This window comes from Chanodichthys erythropterus, chromosome 10 (genome assembly GCF_024489055.1).
Source record: "Chanodichthys erythropterus isolate Z2021 chromosome 10, ASM2448905v1, whole genome shotgun sequence".
Classification (NCBI taxonomy): domain Eukaryota; kingdom Metazoa; phylum Chordata; class Actinopteri; order Cypriniformes; family Xenocyprididae; genus Chanodichthys; species Chanodichthys erythropterus.
In genome coordinates, this window is record NC_090230.1 from 17,771,736 (window position 1) to 17,791,660 (window position 19,925).

The 19,925-nt window shown below is 35.9% G+C and overlaps 1 protein-coding gene across 1 annotated transcript; it reads left to right on the forward strand.

Moving 5' to 3' along the window:
* The first annotated feature begins 1,707 nt into the window (after window positions 1-1,707).
* LOC137028142 (atrial natriuretic peptide receptor 2-like) lies at window positions 1,708-19,761 on the forward strand. The gene is made up of 23 exons (XM_067396904.1): window positions 1,708-1,746; window positions 3,064-3,160; window positions 3,663-3,795; window positions 3,994-4,121; window positions 6,355-6,455; window positions 6,545-6,647; window positions 6,880-7,025; window positions 9,981-10,053; window positions 10,271-10,415; window positions 10,564-10,650; window positions 10,787-10,930; window positions 11,030-11,151; window positions 11,240-11,384; window positions 11,768-11,816; window positions 11,917-12,018; window positions 12,186-12,305; window positions 13,284-13,377; window positions 13,672-13,759; window positions 14,711-14,850; window positions 14,950-15,102; window positions 16,012-16,110; window positions 16,441-16,532; window positions 19,408-19,761. Exons 1-23 carry the CDS (start codon window positions 1,708-1,710, stop codon window positions 19,504-19,506), a joined length of 2,499 nt encoding a protein of 832 aa, XP_067253005.1. The 3' UTR covers window positions 19,507-19,761.
* Window positions 19,762-19,925: the final 164 nt, after the last annotated feature.

The following is a 19,925-nucleotide window of genomic DNA, read 5'->3' on the forward strand; positions in this document are numbered from 1 at the left end:
CAACATGACGAAACAACTGTGCTTCAGTTTGTGAATCCTGGGAAACTAGCTTTTCCTGTTGACACTTGGGCAAAAACATTCTCAATGACCACCTCCAGGTCCTTTTGAGAGTGTCATGTGTTCAAGTATGAACAGGATGGTTTATTTTTCCTGATTCCACTGATTCCATAAAGATAAACCACATTGGGATCATGTCACTTCACTACCATAAACAATATTATAGCGGCTTTTGTTTTAGTGGCTCATAGCACCCATCTGCATCCGAAATTGCATAGTGTCATTTTTGATATTTGAATGCATCATCTCAAAAAATTGTTTGCATTTTCAATCTTAAAGAAAAGGTTTACACAAAAATGAAAAATCTATCATTAACTTTTTTTTTTTCTCCACCCGAACAGTGAAAGTCAGTGGGGTCCAAATAACACTATGGAGTCCAGTTTGGTCAGTCCATTTAAGTCTGCAGAACATTTCTGTTGTCATTCAGAGTTTGCTCTTTTATGCTCTTTACAATGAAAATGGGTTATTTTAAAATAGATTTGTAGCATGTTTTGAATTTTGCTTGCTTTTTGAAAACTGTACCATGCCCATATTTGCATAATGATCCCAATATATCCCTTATATATTTTTATATTTTATATGTAAATAATAATACCAATAATGATATTATTAATAATAATAATTATTATTATTACTTACATAATTTACACTCAAATATTTGGAAAAGTTATTCAAATCTTTAAAATGGTGTATATAAAATACTGTTAAAATGTTTGAGTTGATACATTTTTAAAAATATTTTGAAAAGAAGTCTTTTATTCTCACCAATTTATTGCATTTTTTCACCAATTTATTTTCAATGCATTTATTTAATAAAAAAAACTTTAATACACAAATACACAAAATATTGTTAAATATTATTATAATTTAAAATAACTGTTTTCTATTTGAATATATTTTAAGAAGTAATTTATTCCTGTGATGCAAAGCTGAATTTTCAGTATCATTACTCCAGTCTTCAGTGTCACATGATCCTTCAGAAATCATTCTAATATGCAGATTTGCTGCTCAAGAAACATTTATGATTATTATCACTGTTGAAATCAGTTATGCTGCTTAATTTTTTTGTGGAAACCATAATACTATTTTTTTCAGAATTATTTAATGAATAGAATTTTAAAAAGAACAAGCAAATAAAAGTATAAAAATATTTACTGTCACTTTTGATGAATTTAATCCTTGTTGAATAAAAATATTGTTCTTGACAACATTCTGTATTCTTTATTTTTCTAACTTTTTTGTTTCTCGATTGTAAACTCTATCCCCTAAAGGTCACAAATTTTGTGAAAATCTCTTTGCACTTTTTAACTGCACTATTTAAATAAAAAACAAATTGGAGGGAGTGTATGTGGTTTAAATTTACATCCCACCAGCTGATATTCACACAGTATAACAGTATCAGACTTCATGTCAAATAAATTGTTGTTGTATTGGTTTTTGCATGTGTGCTGACAACATAACCTAAACTGCAAGTGGAGGCTGAAGGTGAGTTGGGTCTCCTTGGGAGAGTGTTTATGATTAGCGTGAGCTCTCTGACTGATTGAATAATTAGGGGCTACTGAAGAAAAGAAAGAGAAATAAAGGACAAGAGGCAGCCCCTTCTTGCCAAGTCAGTCCACACAGTGCATCCAAACTGACAAGCAAGACAATATGGGTCTGTGGGAAACCTGCGCTGTCCTTTTCCTTATGGTAAGTGCAAGATTTTGTGGCTTTAAAGTATTCTAATGATGCAGGGGAATTATTTGATCACTTTGACAGGTCTTAAAATCTGATGGTGTTTTGTTGTTTAAGATACTATGTTTTATAGTGGTAAAAAATGATTGGTGTAATCAGCCAAGAAACTGTCAGTGAATGGACTGGATCAGACAGCGTCATGCTTGGCTTTTGTGGCTATGTCAGAAACAACTGTGGCCAGAATTAGGCAGTGAAGTACAGACCTGAGAATTCACCAAGAACTGAAATTAAGCATTTATGAGTTATATATGATTTTGCACATCATGGTGTTATAGTTTTTTGAACATATACCGTGGTGATACCTCAGAGCTATTGGAAACCACAACACATTCCTTGTGTTTGTGCACATTCGGTGAATAAAACTCATTCTGATTCTCTAATATTGAGGTACCTTGGAGTACTATTTAAATATTATGATTAGGTACATATTATTTTATTTTATATGGGTTAAAAGGTATAAAACATGCTATGAAATGTGTGATAAATACAGTTTTTTTTTTGTTATTAAATATGAGTTACAAGATTTAACATGCTCTGAAATGTGTCATAGATATTATTTTATTTTATTATTTTATTAATTATGGTTTTAAAGTAGATTTAACATGCTTCGAAATGTCATAGAAATGTGTTTTATTTTATTGAATATGGGTTAAAAGATTTAGGATTCTCTGAAAAGCACCATAGATACAATTTTATTACTATTTTATTTTATTTTAATAAATATAGATTAAAAGATTTAACATGCTCTGAAATGCAGCTAGTTTAACAGGATTTTATTTCATCTCATCTCATTTCATTTAATTTCATTTAATTTCATTTTATTTTATTTCATTTCATTATTTCCCAGCATATATGTGGTACATATTAATACTTTAAAGCAATAAAATAACTGGTAACACTTTTTATTTTAGCATTTTTGCATGAAATAACAATAAGCAATACTTTTTTTTTTTTTTTTTTTTACCTTATTGTAAAGTGTTACCCTAACAATGTATTATTATTATTATTTTATTTGGGTTAAAAAAGATATAATATGCTCGGAAATAAACATGTTTGGCAGAAAAAAAAATAATTTGGCATGCTAACATAGTCAACTTCCTAAATGTTGTGTATTAAATTTAACAATATTACATTCAATAGTATTCTGCTTAATTTCAGATTGAGGACTAAACAATAAAATCCCACTCAAATGCAGTTGAGCAAGACATTATTCATAAGAGTTAGCATATGTTATAGTGGATAAAAACACCAGTGATTATGACATATTTTCAGAATCTGACCGTTGAAGGATGGCATGACCTGGACAACACTGAATATGACTGCTGGCCCATAGCTGAACCAAATGATTACAACATGATTAGCTGTGGCGGTAAGTGCTTCTTTTAAGATGAGTCTAATTAGCTACACTCAATTGCTTTCATTGTTGTTGGTAATTCCTTAAAGAGACCGTTCACCCACCCAAAAATTAAATTTCTCTCATCATTCTAAAATCAATCTAAACCAGTATAACTTGTGTGCTATTCAAAAATATGGTCCAGTTCATGAACAAATCATTCTTTTGATTCAAATCTTTTCAACAAATCATTGATCCAGATCACAAAAAAACAGCCTGAATGATTCGTTCATGAACGTTTTGATGAACTGTCCATTTAAGAATTGGAGACAAGACCTTAAATGTACAAACCAACAACTAAAAAGGAAGTTTCCTAATCATTAGGTCAACAAAATAAGTACCGTTCATTTGAAAGTTGACTCAATTCTGTGTGTATACCGTCTCTTCATACAAGAAGATAAACATTTGCTTTGTTACATCACTTTGATATTTCCATTATAAGCTTCCTTAAACTCTTCACACCCATATGTTTCCACAGGCTTAGAAATGGCTTGGGTTCAACGTCCACCAGAAAAGGTCACAGATGGGGAGGAGTTCAACGTTACCTATTCTGTCACTGCCACAGATTCCTTTTATGAATATGCGGTTAAAAACAAGATTTTCCAGTTTAGGTGAGCGCGACTCACAATGCCAGCCTTCTCAAATGTGCTTCATTATGTTGAGAAACCACATTTTACTCCATTGAACTTTTTTTTTTGTCACATTGAACATTGAGGTCTTCTTGAATGTAATATTACGTTCACAATGAATGTAGGAATGGTGGCTCCACGTGACGGTGGTTACACTATACGCTTCACTTTCTCCCACAGTAATGCCTCAGAGGCCAAAAGATTCTGCCTTGAGCATGAATGCCCTTCGAACTGGAACAACGCCAATGAAGACAACTGCTGCGTGTATCATGCTAACATTCACTCCTGTCCTCTTGCGCTCATGGTCAGTGGTCTTGCAATCCTACAGCAAGCGCTCTTTGATTTAGTCACACTGGTACTGAAGTATTTGTAATATAAAGTCGACTAAACATGGCACAATTTAGCATGATATCAGAGGCCACAAAAGATTGTATTGCAGTAAGAAGGCCAATTGCCATTGCCATAAATGCCCTGTGCCGGTTGCTTGTATGAGCGTGTGTGAGAGTTTTGAACCTACCTATGCTTTGGGGGCAAACTAATCCCAAACATTTGTAGCGTAGCGTATATTTGGATAGAGTTGGTTTGCTTTATATAACATACACAGCAAAATCCCCAGAGTTAAATCAACTCTGCTCAGATTACATATGGTCCCTCTCTATATAGTGTTAAAGTAACACTGAAGCAGATTTAAAGTTAATGAGATAATTAAGTGATTAAGTTATGATTGAACATTAGTGATGAACACCTGCTGTTAACAAGCATAATCACCGAAGAGAAACACAATAACTACAAAGGACTTCCAGCCACAGCCTTAGATGAAATCAACTGAAGATAAAAGACATTAAATCTCTCAAGATCTGATTAAACCACTTCACAAACAGCATGTTATCTCATTAACTTTAACTCTGCTTCAGTGTTGTTTTAACTCAATGTAGAGAGGGACCATACAGTGGCATGAAAAAGTATGTGAACCCCTTGCAGAATCTGTGAAAATGAGAATTATTTTAATAAAATAAGAGGGATAAAAAAAAAAAAATGCATGTTTTTTTTTTTTTTGTTTAGTACTGTCCTGAGTAAGATATTTTACATAAAAGATGTTTGCATTTAGTTCACAAGACAAAACAATAGCTGAATTTATTAAAATAACCCCATTCATAAGTATGTGAACCATTGATTCTCAATACTGTGTGTGATTACCTGGATGATCTACGATCTATGTTTTGTGATGGTTGTTCATGAGTCTCTTGTTTGTTCTGAGCAATTAAACTGAGCTCTGTTCTTCAGAAAAATCCTCCAGCTCCTGCAGATTCATCAGTTTTCAAGCATTTTTGCATATTTGAACCTTTTCCAGCAGTGACTGTAGGATTTTGAGATCCATCTTTTCACACTGAGGACAACTGAGGGACTCAAACACAACTATTAAAAAAGGTTCAAACATTCACTGATTCTCCAGAAGAAAACACGATGAGAGCCGAGGGGTGAAAACTTTTGAATTCAAATATCAAGGTAAATTGTACTTAATTTTTTTTCTGCCGGGAAACATGCAAGTATCTTCTGTTGGTTCCGAAGGAAAGTACTAAATGAAAAACAATGATATTTAAACAAAATAAGAAAAATTGTGACATCTTCATTCTGTTCAAAAGTTCTCACACCCCGACTCTTAATGCATCTTGTTTCATTCTGGAGCATCAGTGAATGTTTGAACCTTTTTTAATAGTTGTGTTTGAGTCCCTCAGTTGTCCTCAGTATGAAAACACAGATCTCAAAATCCTAGTCACTGCTGGAAAGGGTTCAAATATGCAAAAATGCTTGAAAATTGATGAATCTGCAGGACGTGGAGGATTTTTCTGAAGAACAGAGCTCAGTTTAACTGCTCAGGACAAACAAGAGACTCATGAACAACCATCACAAAACAAAAAAACAGTTGTGGATCATCAGGTAACCACACACAGTATTGAGAATCAATGGTTCACATACTTATGAATGGGGTTATTTTAATAAATTCAGCTATTGATTTGTCTTGTGAACTAAATGCAAACATCTTTTATGTAAAATATCTTACTCAGGACAGTACTAAACAAAAAAATAACATGCATTTTTTATTATCCCTCTTATTTTATTAAAATGATTCTCATTTTCACAGATTCTGCAAGGGGTTCACATACTTTTTCATGCCACTGTATGTTCTCTGAGCAGAGTTGATTTAACTCTGTGGATTTTGCTGTGTTTAAACAACAGTAGAAGTCTAGTAGGTCCATATATTTAGCCATGTAAACGTGTGTGTGTGTGTGTGTGAGAGAGAGAGAGAGAGAGCGAGAGAATGAAGTGCATGAAGGGGCGGGCACTCATCAATGGGAAGTGGGACAAACTTGATGAGCACTTATTCAGGTTCTACTTAACCTGGTGCCATTAATTTTACACTGTGGTAAGCTGTTATTATAATTTGTGCATAATGTTTGACAGTCAATATTTGCCTTGATTGCTCCACATCCCATTAAACCTTTAAACAGTCAGGGGATTGTATTTTGTCTGTTTAGAGAGGCGGAGGGATTTGTGGTCCCTGGATTCCAGACGATGGCAAAATTGTAACCCACACAGTATCTAAAGCTGGCAAGATGAGCCAACTGCTCTGGATGTCAAAGGTTACAAGCAAAGCTATATAAATATATGAGATTTTTTATTAAGAGTTTCATATTATTATATTGTAGGGGGATTTTAATTATTTACACAGGTGGTGCTGGTTCATTTAGGAGTTACTTCAGTCATTGCTCATATCAAAGTGGGACAGATGCACGCAGCACTCGAGTCCAAGGTGCTAGTAGTCAGCGCTCAAGGTTAGTATAACTTGTTAAACGCTTTAGGCATTTATGGAAATTATGTCTTTAAACAACTGGTACATCAAGGATATAGAAGTTACGTGAACTGCATCTACTACGTATATAAAGCAAAGTGTTTGATTAAGCAAGGTTAATCGTTGACATATTCTAATATGATCCAGGAAATCATTTGAAGTTAGTATTTGTCTAGGGGTGTTTATGTGCACTTTCATTTGTGCATTTGTGTCAGTGTGTGGAGATGGCACCTGTGAGCTGGAGGAGAGCTGTCTGACGTGTCCCGCTGACTGTGGGGTTTGTCCTATGCCTACATCCATCCAAGTGGCCATTGGGCTTCCTGTTGCCTTGTTCTGCAGTGGCTTCTTCCTAACATTGGTGGTGAGAATCCTGGTTCAATACTTGACAAATATTTGCTTATTTAAAAGACCCAGTCAATATAGCTTGCAGATGAAAATATGGGAAAGAAACTTACACTGAAGGAAGGAATAGATGAAATAGAGATTTAGGGTGGGCTCTTTGACTTGTCCAAGTAAGCAACTAACTAAAACCCCAGTAACATGCTTAAAACCATTCAGAATACATTAGCAATGCCCTAGCAACCACCAACAAGCAAGTTTTCACAGGGAAGTACCACTCACATATTTATGCAGTGCCTAAAAGGACATGGTGATGGAACTGAGATTGGAGAAAAAAATATGTGTCAATGGTTTTGCGTTAACTTGCAAATTGTTCCATTCCACTAAGCCAGTGGTTCCCAAACTGGGGTACGCGTACCCCTGGGGGTACGTGAGGTGACAAGGGGGTACGTGAACAAAATGCTGAGTAGTTCATTTAATTCTACATTAAAATAATATTAAAATAGAGCATGTATTTCTAACTGCCAAAATGTCGTAATCAGATTACCTCATCATTTGCATTTAAAAATTACTTATCCACACAAGCAGCATGCATAGATTGCGTGCCGAATCTGCTGCCTTAAATCGCGCTAAATTAGCCTACTGTCGTTCTCGACAGTTCACCTTTGTAAAAGTGGGGATTTAGCACTTACTCGCATGAAGAACAAATATAGACACAGATAATGAATTAATTTCGATTTAAGACTCAAACTTTCTCCGGTACAAAAACATACCTTGTGTGAGTTCTTGTATTTAATGATTATAACGAGCAAGAACGCAATTGTTCCCAAATATCCACATGACTGCAAACGTGACATTATTATACAACAGGTCAAAAAACAAAACTTGAAGACATTTTAAACACATTACTGCCAGTATTTACTCTATTTTGCAATGAAATAATAACGAAAACCAGAGCAGAACTACAACATACGTCTGTGTTTCGCGAAAGATTCTGCGGCTTTGAACGAATCGTGAGAGTCAATGATTCACTGATTCATTCACAGCCACGTGCTTCGTTACTGAATGAATGACTCGATGACTCACTCATAAAAACAGTGACCTGGTGCCACCTACTGGCGGTTTTAGTTTAATATTTAAAAGTTTTCTTTAGTTTTACCATCATTGCATATTTCTCTATTGAACATTTTTATTTAAAACATTATTTATTTTATAAAGTTATTCATAAAGGTTAAAAAAATGCACTGGAAAATCAATTTAGGGGGCAAATATTGTCCCTTAATGGTAAAGGTGTGACTGCAGTCGATGTGGAAGAGAGGAGGTATGTGGAAGGATGGTAATGCCTTCAGGGGGTACTCCACACTAAGTTTGGGAACCACTGCACTAAGCAATTGTGCATTATCTCACAAAAAGCAATGTGTTCCCTTTAAAATACTTGCAATTGGCTCACAAAGCTCTCACAAAAAGTATTGCGTTTCCTTTCAAGTAACCTTGAGGTCCTGTAAAGTTACATCCTAGTGGATAAGGCTTATGAGGCAGTGGGTCAGGCTGGTGCATCACTGCATACAATGTTGGTGCAGGTGTACCAGGCTGACTTGCTGTAAGATCAGGACTGTAATAAGGCAGTAGACCCTGAGTCAGTGAGGGAACTCCACAGCCACAGATCTGGCTGTCCGTGCCACAAAGCAGATGGCCTGCTCCATTGGCTGTGCGATGCCTATGGTTGCCATGGAGAGACATCTGTGGTTCAACCTCAAGGAAAAAGACAAAGGCTTCCTTCTGGATGCCCCAGTTTCACCCTTGGTCCTATTTGGTGTCAGTCAATGCTGTCATTGATACAGAACGTTTCAGGTGGCCAAGAAGCAATCGGTGGCATTCTGGAGGTTCGTCCCTTGCCTGGGCCAGGGGCCGGTGGAGTCTACGAGCCATTCCCCAGCCAGGCCCTAGCTCCTTCATGACAAGAAGGGAAGAGAAAAGGGAGGATCTGGCATGAACAGATCTGAGCAACTGTCATTGGGTAAGAAAAAGAAGCCCTGATGGTCATGGCCACAGGGTGTTCAGGGCATGGCCCCTCGGGGAAGAGACTGTGGCACCACTATGTCACGCCTCGTCTCTTCCTCTAACCCCTCTATGGACTGCTCCACTTACCCCACCACCTCTGGGCTTTCCAGGGCTTTTGTTAGGGCTAGATGCCATAGTACAGATGTGGCTGAAGCTACATCTGTACACTTTCCCCCCAATCACTCTGCTCCCAGGGGTTCTAGCCCGAGTCTCTTGTATCCAGTCAGGGGCTTGAGGATTTACGTTGACCGCTTAGGCTTGTGGCGTAAATCTGATCAATTACGTATGTAAATGAGTATGGCTTCTTCTAAGGCCCTAGCTAAGGGTGCACCATTGTAAGATGTTTGTGCCGCAGCAGGCTGGTCCTCTCTGCACACATTAGTAAAGTTTTACCGTTTGCATATGGATTCAACCCCAGGATCTTATATACTTATGGGGGGGTGTCTACCTCATTGAAAAGGTATCCTGAAAAAGGTGCCCTTTCAGTATTTTAAGTTTACCAGTGGACTTCGTCCTTGGGTAACAGAGCCCGTTCCGCTGAAAAGGAGAGTGCGTCTTTTGGGAATTTATTTGCTGTTATGTTAGGCATGTTAAGGTAGGCCTGCCTTTTCACACACATTCATGGATAATTTTATTGAATTGGATTGACCCCAGTCAGGGTTTATCCCTTCCATGCATTTCAGGCGTTTATTTATGGTCCTGGTGATGCAATGATGCTATGTCACCTAACCACGCTGTTGGCCAGGAGAATTAGTGTGTTTCCACACATGCTTCAGACACCGGCTCCTGCTGGAGCGTTCCCATAGTGTCACCGTCATGAGGCATGCATTATTCTGCCTATGTTGTACAATTTGTTACAAAATATATGTATTGTTTTGTCCCATTATAAATTTTTTTAAATATTTTTTTCCCCTAGTGGCTGCAGTACCAAAAACAGAAAATGTTTTGGGATGAGAGCTGGATTGTCAACTACAATAATATCATATTTGGTAAGAATTTTTAGACTCATCCACTGCCTCTAAATATGTTACTGCCAAATATAAAACATTTTAAATTTACAACATCAACATGTTTTTTATTAAGTTAACATGAGACAACTTGCAAAATTTCAAGACAATATATATATATTTTTTTTCACTGAACCTGTTTTGCTCAAATGCATAACATTTTGCCTACATAAAATTGAAACTTATTTGGGCCTTACAGGTAAAATGTCCTACACAGGTTTTTGTAGCACCACAAGTCTTCAGACAGGAAAGAGGAACTCCAGTGTGAGTAGAGTTACAGATGTGACGGTCTGCACTGCAGTGAACACCATCTTCAAACCACGCTTCATTCAGGCAGGCATCTAGTGAGTGCTTGCCAGTGATACTCTGCCTCTTGGGTATCTCTACTAACAAATTTCCTAAAACTAATGTTTTTTTGTTTGCTTGTTTGTTTTGTTGTATTGTATTTGTTTTCTTGTTTGTTGTCTTTTTTTTTCTTCTTTTTTTTTGCAGTGATGGAAGGACTGTAGCTGTAAAACACATCCAAAAGAAACACTTCACCCTGACTAAAACAATCAGAAAAGAAGTCAAAGAGGTCAGGTGAGTAGCTGTAGCCAAAAATGACATTAACCAATGCATTAAATACATTTGTTAGATTTTATCTAACATCTAAATTAAAATAATATTTATTTTAAATTTTATATATACAATTTATTTATTTATTTATTTTTACCAGGGAGCTTGATCACCCAAACATCTCCAAGTTCATTGGAGGCTGCACTGAAGTTCCTTTCGTGAGCATTATCACAGAGTACTGTCCAAAGGGAAGCCTGGCAGATGTGCTGCTGAATGAGGACATCCCCATCAACTGGGGTTTTCGGTAAATATGTCTTGTGGAATCGTGGGAAAGATCTTTGGAAGCTCCATGATGGAACTTCAAGGCATAAAATGGAAATAATATGAACACTTTTGTCTACAGTTTGTCTTTTGCTACTGATATTGCCCGAGGGATGGCGTACCTGCACCAGCACAAAATGTTCCACGGCCGCCTTCATTCACGTAACTGTGTGATTGACGACCGATGGGTCTGCAAAATATCAGGTACATAATTCTAGATTTTCTATAGGTGCACTTATTACAACATGTAAAAAATGAATGCAATTATGAATTAAGACATTTAATGATACAGATTACGGGCTGATGGCCTACAGAAAGGAGGACTTTGAGGACATGAGCACCATTTTCCAATGTCAAAACATCTATCACATTTACTGCGCCCCTGAAGTTCTTTTGAGAGTCAGCACTAGTTTCACAGCCGCAGCCGATGTGTACAGGTAGAAGAAATTTATTTTTAACCATCCTTTTAAATTGTTTTCATATTTAATGATGTATCGAACAAATATATATTTGGACTATTTTTAAAGTGTGTTTAAAAATCTGCAATATTTAAAAAAGTATGAAAATATTTAATTGTGAGAAACGAATAAAAAACAAAATAAATAAGTAAAAATTGTAAATAAAAAAGCTATTAATAATTAGCTGTGATGGGGACTATAAAATGTACTGCATAACAGTTATGACCCTGTTTTTTTCTTTGTGCACATGCAAATGCTATATATTTTAAAGATGCATCCCACAGCCACAATTTGTTCTCAGATAAAACAAAGTTTCTCAGAAGCATGAAATAAACATTTGTCTTTCCTTCCCGTATCTCAAGCTACTCTATTATCTTGGTGGAAATCGCCACTCGCAGTGACCTAATTTCAGTAAGTATACAAGGATCAGGAAGATTTGGGAGTTTTTATATGTTTTTTGCATAAGATGTGATGATAAGAAGTGCAATTATTGTCACATGAGCAGGAACAGGCAGATTCAGTGAAGCTTGATGTCATGTGGCGCCCATCACTTCCCAAACTTGAGGCTGGGAAATCAGACAATGACTGCCCAGATCCAGAGGATTACTGTGAGGTTTGTATTGATGTAACCGATGCATTGCACTTGAATGCTTAAGCACACTTCCTTTTGTAGCATGTTTTGTTGAAAACCAGTTACTTCATTGATTTGCTATTGATGAGATATGAAATAACTGTGGATAAATGAAAAGCACTCAGTGTTCTTAATCAAATTTCACTCAGCTGATAAAGAGATGCTGGTCCCACAATGTCACCATGAGGCCGACGTTTGAGCAGGTGAAAAAGACGCTTGATAAGATGAACCCGCACAAGGTCAGCCCCGTGGATATGATGATGAACCTGGTATGTATCTTGTCCAGTCAAGTCTTTTAAGTTTTATTCCTGTTTTGGTCATTTGTTTTACAGTTATTATAATAATGCAATAAACATACACCAAGTTTAATCCCTCACATATGTGTGTGTGTGTGTATATACAGCTATGGAAAAAATTAAGAGACCACTCCAAGTTAAGAAATCAATGTTAAGTGGTCTCTTAATTTTTTCCATAGCTGTATATATGTGTGTGTGTGTACTAATGAACTAACAATAAGCAATACAATTGTTACAGAATTAATTAATCTTTGTTCATGTTAGTTAATAAAAATCCAGTTGTTCATTGTTTGCTCATGTTAGTTCACTGTGCATTAACTGATGTTGACAAATACATGTGATTTTAATAATGTATTAGTAAATGTTGAAATTAACATTACCTAAAATTAGTAAATGCTGTAGCAGTATTATTAAAGGGTTAGTTCACCCAAAAAATGAAAATTCGGTCATTAATCACTCACCCTCATGTCGTTCCAAACCTGTAAGACCTTCATTCATCTTTGACGAACGCATGCGTCGTGTGCTGTTCAAGTGTACAATGTCGTGCCGGCGTTTAGACGTAAGAGAATGACAGGGAAGAGAATAGATTATTCAACAAAGTCATTATTTTTGTTTTGTTTTTGCGCACATAATGTATTCTTGTCGCTTCATAACATTAAGGTTGAACCACTGTAGTCACGTGGACTATTTTAACAATATCTTTACTACCTTTCTGGGCCTTGACAGTGGTGGTCTTTTGTGGAGTCAGACAGCTCTTGGATTTCGTCAAAAAAAAATAAAAAATAAATAAATAAATATATATATATATATATATATATATATATATATATATATATATATATATATATATATATATATATATATATATAGTTTTATTAACTTTTGAATTTGCTATTACTTTTTATATTTTTGCTTTTCAGTTTAATGTGTTTTTTTTAATGTGTGTTTTAGATGGAAAAGTACAGTAAACATTTGGAAACCATTGTAGCCGAGAGAACACAGGATCTTCTTCAGGAGAAGCAGAAGACTGACCGTTTACTCTACAGTATGGAAGTGTATATGAAATTACAGTATGGGAAAAGTGTCTATGACTGATAAAAGTTAATTATTCATGATCATTTTTCTGAGAAAAAAAAAAAAAAAAAAAAAAAAACTTTCAAAGAATGAACACATGAACTGTTGTCCAACTGGTTCCACCTAGTGGACATTTACGTACTTGTGTAGTGACTGTTTTCAGTTTCAGATTTTTTTGGTGCATTTATTATTTATTAACAAATATGATTTATTTATTTATATAAATATTTGTTTTATTATTATATTACTGAAATGTTTGTGTCAGGCATGTTACCCAAACCAGTAGCCGATGATCTTCGTCAGGGACACACAGCAGAGGCCCAGAGTTACTCCAACGCCACTGTATATTTCAGGCAAGAATGAAAACTATTAATGACCGAAACAATAAGTATTTGCTTTTAAAGAAAAGAGACATTTATATACTACTGTTCAAAAGCTGAGTTTGGTAAGATTTTTTAATGTCTTCTATGCTCACCAAAGCTACAGTAAAAACACTAATATTAAAGGTGCTAAAGAGGATGTTTTGTTTTATACATTTTTGCAATATTACTTGAAACTGTCTTTACTAACTGATAAAAGACTATTTATTAGGTGCACTGAAAGGAATAATATTAATATACATCATCTGTGCACGAGGTAGGGCCTTAAAACATGATCGCGTAAACGATTGGCCCTCCGGCTTGTCAATCACTGCCATGACGTTCCTTGTGCGAGACGTGCGCGGCTGCGCGCTCCAGTAACTTTCCACACTCCACAGGCGCCGCATGCAATGTTTTTGTCAGGAGACAGGAGTAACAACTGCAGATTATGAGATACCTGCGGTGAGTCCGACATAATGAATCCACTAACACGACACAGCGAATGCCGGTGGTAAACACTCGTGTTCCAATACGAGTGTTTACGAGTTTTGGGAGGCGTTCCCTCTACATGAGCTGTGAAGGAGGGGGGCTGTTCTTACGCATGCGCTCATTTCAAAAACTCAGTAACAGTCTTTGGTTTCTCAGTTGACGAAAATATCCTCTTTATCACCTTTAAGAAATAAAATAACTTTTCTATTTTAACGTGTTTTTTTGTTTGTTTGTTTGTTTTTACATGTAGTCAGGACACCATTTATTTGGAATAGCCATTTTTTGCATACCCTTTCCTGTTACTTTTGAAAAATTTAATGCATCCTGTTGAATAAAAGTATTAAATTCTTTAAAACGAAAAACGTACTGATCACAAACCTTAAACTCATTAGCATATTAAACATTATTATATCATATATTAATGAATATAAATTATTTTGTGTTTCTTTTGGCCAGTGACATAGTGGGCTTCACCCAACTCTCGGGCTCCAGCACTCCTCACCAGGTTGTTGATTTCCTCAACAAGCTTTACACCACATTTGATGACATCATCGACAACTATGATGTGTACAAAGTGGAAACTATAGGAGATGCTTGTGAGTGCGGTTACAGAGATCATGCTTCCTTTGTTAGTCACACTTTTGCATCACTTTGCACAAAAATCAATGACCCTCTGTGGACCCCCCCCCCCCCAGATATGGTAGTCTCAGGAGTACCGAAAGAGAACGGGATCAATCACGCTGGTGAAATCGCCAGCATGGCGCTGGACTTGGTCAGCGTCTGTCATGCATTTAAAATCCCACACAAGCCCACCACACAGCTGAAGATACGGGCTGGCATTCACTCAGGTCAGCATGGCTTCCATTAATCATCTGTCCTTGAACTTAAAGGGTTAGTTCACCCAAAAATGAAAATTCTGTCATTTATTACTCACCCTTGTGCCGTTCCACACCCGTAAGACCTTCGTTAATCTTCAGAACACAAATTAAGATATTTTAGTTGAAATCCGATGTCTCCGTGAGGCCTCCATAGGGAGCAATGACACTTCCTCTCTCAAGATCCATAAAGGTACTAAAAACATATTTAAATCGGTTCATGTGAGTACAGTGGTTCAATATTAATATTATAAAGCGACAAGAATATTTTTGGAGCGCCAAAAAAAACTAAATAACGACTTATATAGTGATGACCGATTTCAAAACACTGCTTCAGGAAGCATCGGAGCACAGATGAATCAGTGTGTCGAATCTGCTGTTCGGAGCGCCAAAGTCACGTGATTTCAGCCATTGGCAGTTTGACACGCGATCTGAATCATAATTCAATACACTGATTCATTTATGCTCCGAATCTTCCTGAAGCAGTGTTTTGAAATCGGCCATCACTAAATAAGTCGTTATTTAGTTTTGTTTTTTGGGCGCTCCAAAACTATTCTCGTCGCTTTATAATATTAATATTGAACCACTGTACTCACATGAACCGATTTAAATATGTTTTTAGTACCTTTATGGATCTTGAGAGAGGAAGTGTCCATTGCTCCTTATGGAGGCCTCACGGAGCTATTGGATTTCAACTAAAATATCTTAATTTGTGTTCTGAAGATTGGAACGGCTTGAGGGTGAGTAATAAATGACAGAATTTTCATTTTTTGGGTGAACTAACCCTTTAACGTCAAGCAGGCTACCAGTTTAAACAATTATTATAAACTCTGTCCTTTAGATGAGACAGCATTTTATTCACAGTATTTCATATTTTCTTAGGCCCCGTTGTAGCTGGGGTGGTTGGCACTAAAATGCCACGATACTGTTTATTTGGTGACACTGTAAACACTGCGTCCCGCATGGAGTCCACCAGTGAAGGTATTTGGGCAAAAGCAGCTGTTTACACAGCGTCAATTAGTAACTGATCCTGTCTGACACTTCCGGGCAAATGGAATCTTGTAAATATTTGTCTTTGTGTACTGTTTTATTGGATATAAAGAGATAAAAGTGAACCTTGGCTCAAATATTTTCCTTTCCTAAACTTCTGTGGAAATCATAAAAGCTAAAGCTAACTAGTGTGGTATTATTATCAAATGTCTCTTGAGTGACATGGATCATTATAAAACTTTTTGAAAACCATTTTTTGGGCTTGTCATTTCCATCTCACTTGCCTTTATGTTTCTTAGTGTTGTTTCATGATGCTTACAGCTTTAAAGATCCAGTGCAGTGGCTCTACAGCAGACCTTCTACACACACTTGGTGGATACATGTTGATATGTCGTGGGTCTCTCAGTGTGAAGGTAAGATGGTCAGATCATTGTTCACAAAGTACTTGTTTGTGTATGCAAAGAAGCCACCCACAGAGCTATTATTTTGCCTGTCGTAAATTTAGAGTGGCAAAATATTTCATTCACTCACCCTGGTTGCCATGGTTAACGCAAAGATTCTTGCAAACTTTGCATACTATAAGCCCCTAAAGGGTTATGGTGTTGAAAAAATTAGATGGGAGGGAAAATTATATTATATTATATTTCAGTGCTTTGCATTTTTTCATAAAATAATTGCATTCCCCTAATAAACTTTAAATTTGTTCGCAAAAAAAATTCATTTTCTCGCAAAACTTCTGCGTTTCCTTTAGAAACTTTGCATTCACTCATAAAACTGTTCTGTATTTTGGCGAACTGGTGGCTAATCGAATGAATTTGTGCAATCTTTGATACATTTTTGTGCGATCTGCTCGGTATGTTTAGGGGTGGGGTTAGCTGTGGACCTTCATACTTTTTTCTAATCACATTTTTGTACGATTCATATTGTACAGTACAAATTAATATGAAACCTTGCAAAAGTTTTGTAAAATCACACAAAATAAAACACTTTTGTGACAGAACGTAAACATTTTGCAAAAGAATACAACACTTTCTTGCTAAAATGCAGTAGTTTTGTGAGAGAACAAATGGTTTTGCAATAGAACGCAAACATTTTGATAAAATAACACAGGTTTGTTGGTGGAACACAATACTTTTGTGAGAGAACGCAAAAGTTTTCCAAGAAAACTCAAACATTTTGTAAAATGACGCAAAAGTTTCTTGGTGGAACATAATACTTTTGTGAGAGAATGCAAATGTTTTGCAAGCGAATGCATAGTTTCTCAAGAATGCAATACATTTGTGAGAGAACGCAAACGTTTTGCAAATGAAAGCAAAGTTTATTGGGGAAACGCAATAATTTTGCGAGATATTGCAAATGTTTTGTGAGCGAATGTCAGGTTTCTCAGGGTAGTGCAATACATTTGCGGGAGAATGCAAAAGATTTGTGAGGGATAACTCACAAAATATTTCTCTGTGGAAACACAAAAACATTGAAATATTTTTTTTTCATCCTGTCTTCATGTCCCTTTCGGTGCTTTCCAGCTTGGCAAGATGATTAATGTGCTGATACAGGAAACTGTATTCTTGGATGAAAATAGGGAAAATAATAGCTTACATAGACAATGTCTTTCAAAAATAAGTCTTTCAGCTACAGCTATTAAAAGGATAGTTCACCCAGAAATGAAAATTATCCCATGATTTATTCACCTTCAAACCATCCTAGGTGTATACAACTATCTTCTTTTAGATGAACACAATCAGAGTTATATCAAAATATATCCTGGCTCTTCCAAGCATGATAATGGTAGTGAAGGGGGCATGAGATTTTGAAGCCCAAAAAGTGCATCCATCCATTGTTAAAATAATCCATACAGCTCCAGGGGGTTAATAAAGGCCTTCTGAAACTAAGGGATGGGTTTTCGTAAGAAAAATATCTATATTCAAAACTTTATAAACTATAATAACCATCGATTTACGTCAAAAGAGTAGCCTCTGATGCAACGTAGGATGTAGGAGTATCGTAAGCTTAGATGCCTCTTGCATTTCAAACAAATGCTGTGCAACAAACTCAAGCTCCTCTTCTTATATATCGAAATCCTCTGACATTTCTCTTTAATAATTCTTGTTTTAGACTTTATAACTCATGACCGGTGTATCCTCTGCGCTTCTGCATTCGTCAATACGTCATGCATCAGGTCAGAGGTTACTCTTTTGCCATAAATCCATGTCCATTTGCCAGAATCTAGTTTTTATAGTTTATAAGGTTTTAATTATGGATATTTTTACAACAAAAACCCATCGCTTTGCTTCAGAAGGCCTTTATTAAAGGATTAGTTCACTTCTGAATGAAAATTTCCTGATAATTTACTCACCCCCATATCATCCAAGATGTTCATGTCTTTCTTTCTTCAGTCGAAAAGAAATTAAGGTTTTTGATGAAAACATTCCAGGATTTTTCTTTATATAGTGGACTTCAATGGTTCGTTGGTCATTTGTGTTTATAAAGCATTTAAATGACTGATCGTTTCGCTAAATAAGACCTCGTCTGGTATTGTTTTAAGCCCTTTGAAGCTACAAAGACACTGTAATTTTGACCTCCAACCATTTGCAGACCACTGAAGTCCACTATAAGGAGAGGGATATTTTCATCACTACTCTTATAAAGCTTGGAAGAGGCAGGATATTTTTTAATATAACTCCGACTGTGTTTGTCTGAAAGAAGATAGTCATTTACACCTAGGATGGCTTGAGGGTGAGTAAATCATGGGATCAGGTCAATGGGGCTTATCACTTTAAGTATGACATATTTTTGTCAAAATGATTTGTGTGCTCATCATTATTTTTTTTTATATTTATATTATTATATATAATTGCTAATATTGTTTATTAAATGTATGACTAATAATTAATAAATTATTTTAAAATCATTGTTATAATAATAGATATTTTTATTTTCATAAAATTTATGTTATTTATAATAGTATTGACAAACTTATCTGGTATATTATAGAGCCTTCTACCAAATCAATCTTCTATTGATCTTTATTTCCTGAGATGATGTTATATGGTCCCCAGAGGCTGAACTCAAGACCTCAGCTCAGCTGTGCCTCTCAATTAGGGCTCAGCCTCAGCTGGCTTTTGTGTTTTCACTTAAGTGATGTCTGTTCATTATGCACAAGCAAATACACACCTCTGCTCTGTCGCTCTCTCTCCCCTCTTTCTTTCTTTTGTATGATGCCGTCCTTCAGGCCATTGTGTTTAAAATACACTGGAGGAGATTTACTGATTGTTACTCTTTGTCAAACAGGGCAAAGGCGAAATGACTACTTGGTGGCTGGAGGCCAAAAGAGACCCTTTGTCCCAGGAAGACGAACCTTTGGGTCTTCCTATTCCTGTTAGCAATTAACTTATGTGCTGCAGTCATATATAAGCACGGTCATGATAGAAACTTTAACAAATAAATGTTTAGCAGATATGCAAACTTATTTTATTTAAGTGTATGTGCTAAGATATTCAGAAATGTTGCTGCTGTCATTGTGTATGATATAGTAAAACGTAAGTGTAAAATGTTCCACTAAAATGAAGGGCAAATGTGTTTGTAGGGACAACATTTCATTATAATATATTTGTGGTTATTTTATCTTCATCATCAGTGCATAATTTGTATTTGAAAATAGATATGCTGAAATAAAATGTGCTTCTTGTCTGATGTAAATGTGCTTATATTTGGTATTGCAATAATAAACTACATTTTGGTAGACTGTTACAATAACTAGCTTATTTTAGTTTTTAGCACCTGCATTGACTGCGGCACAGTCTATTGGT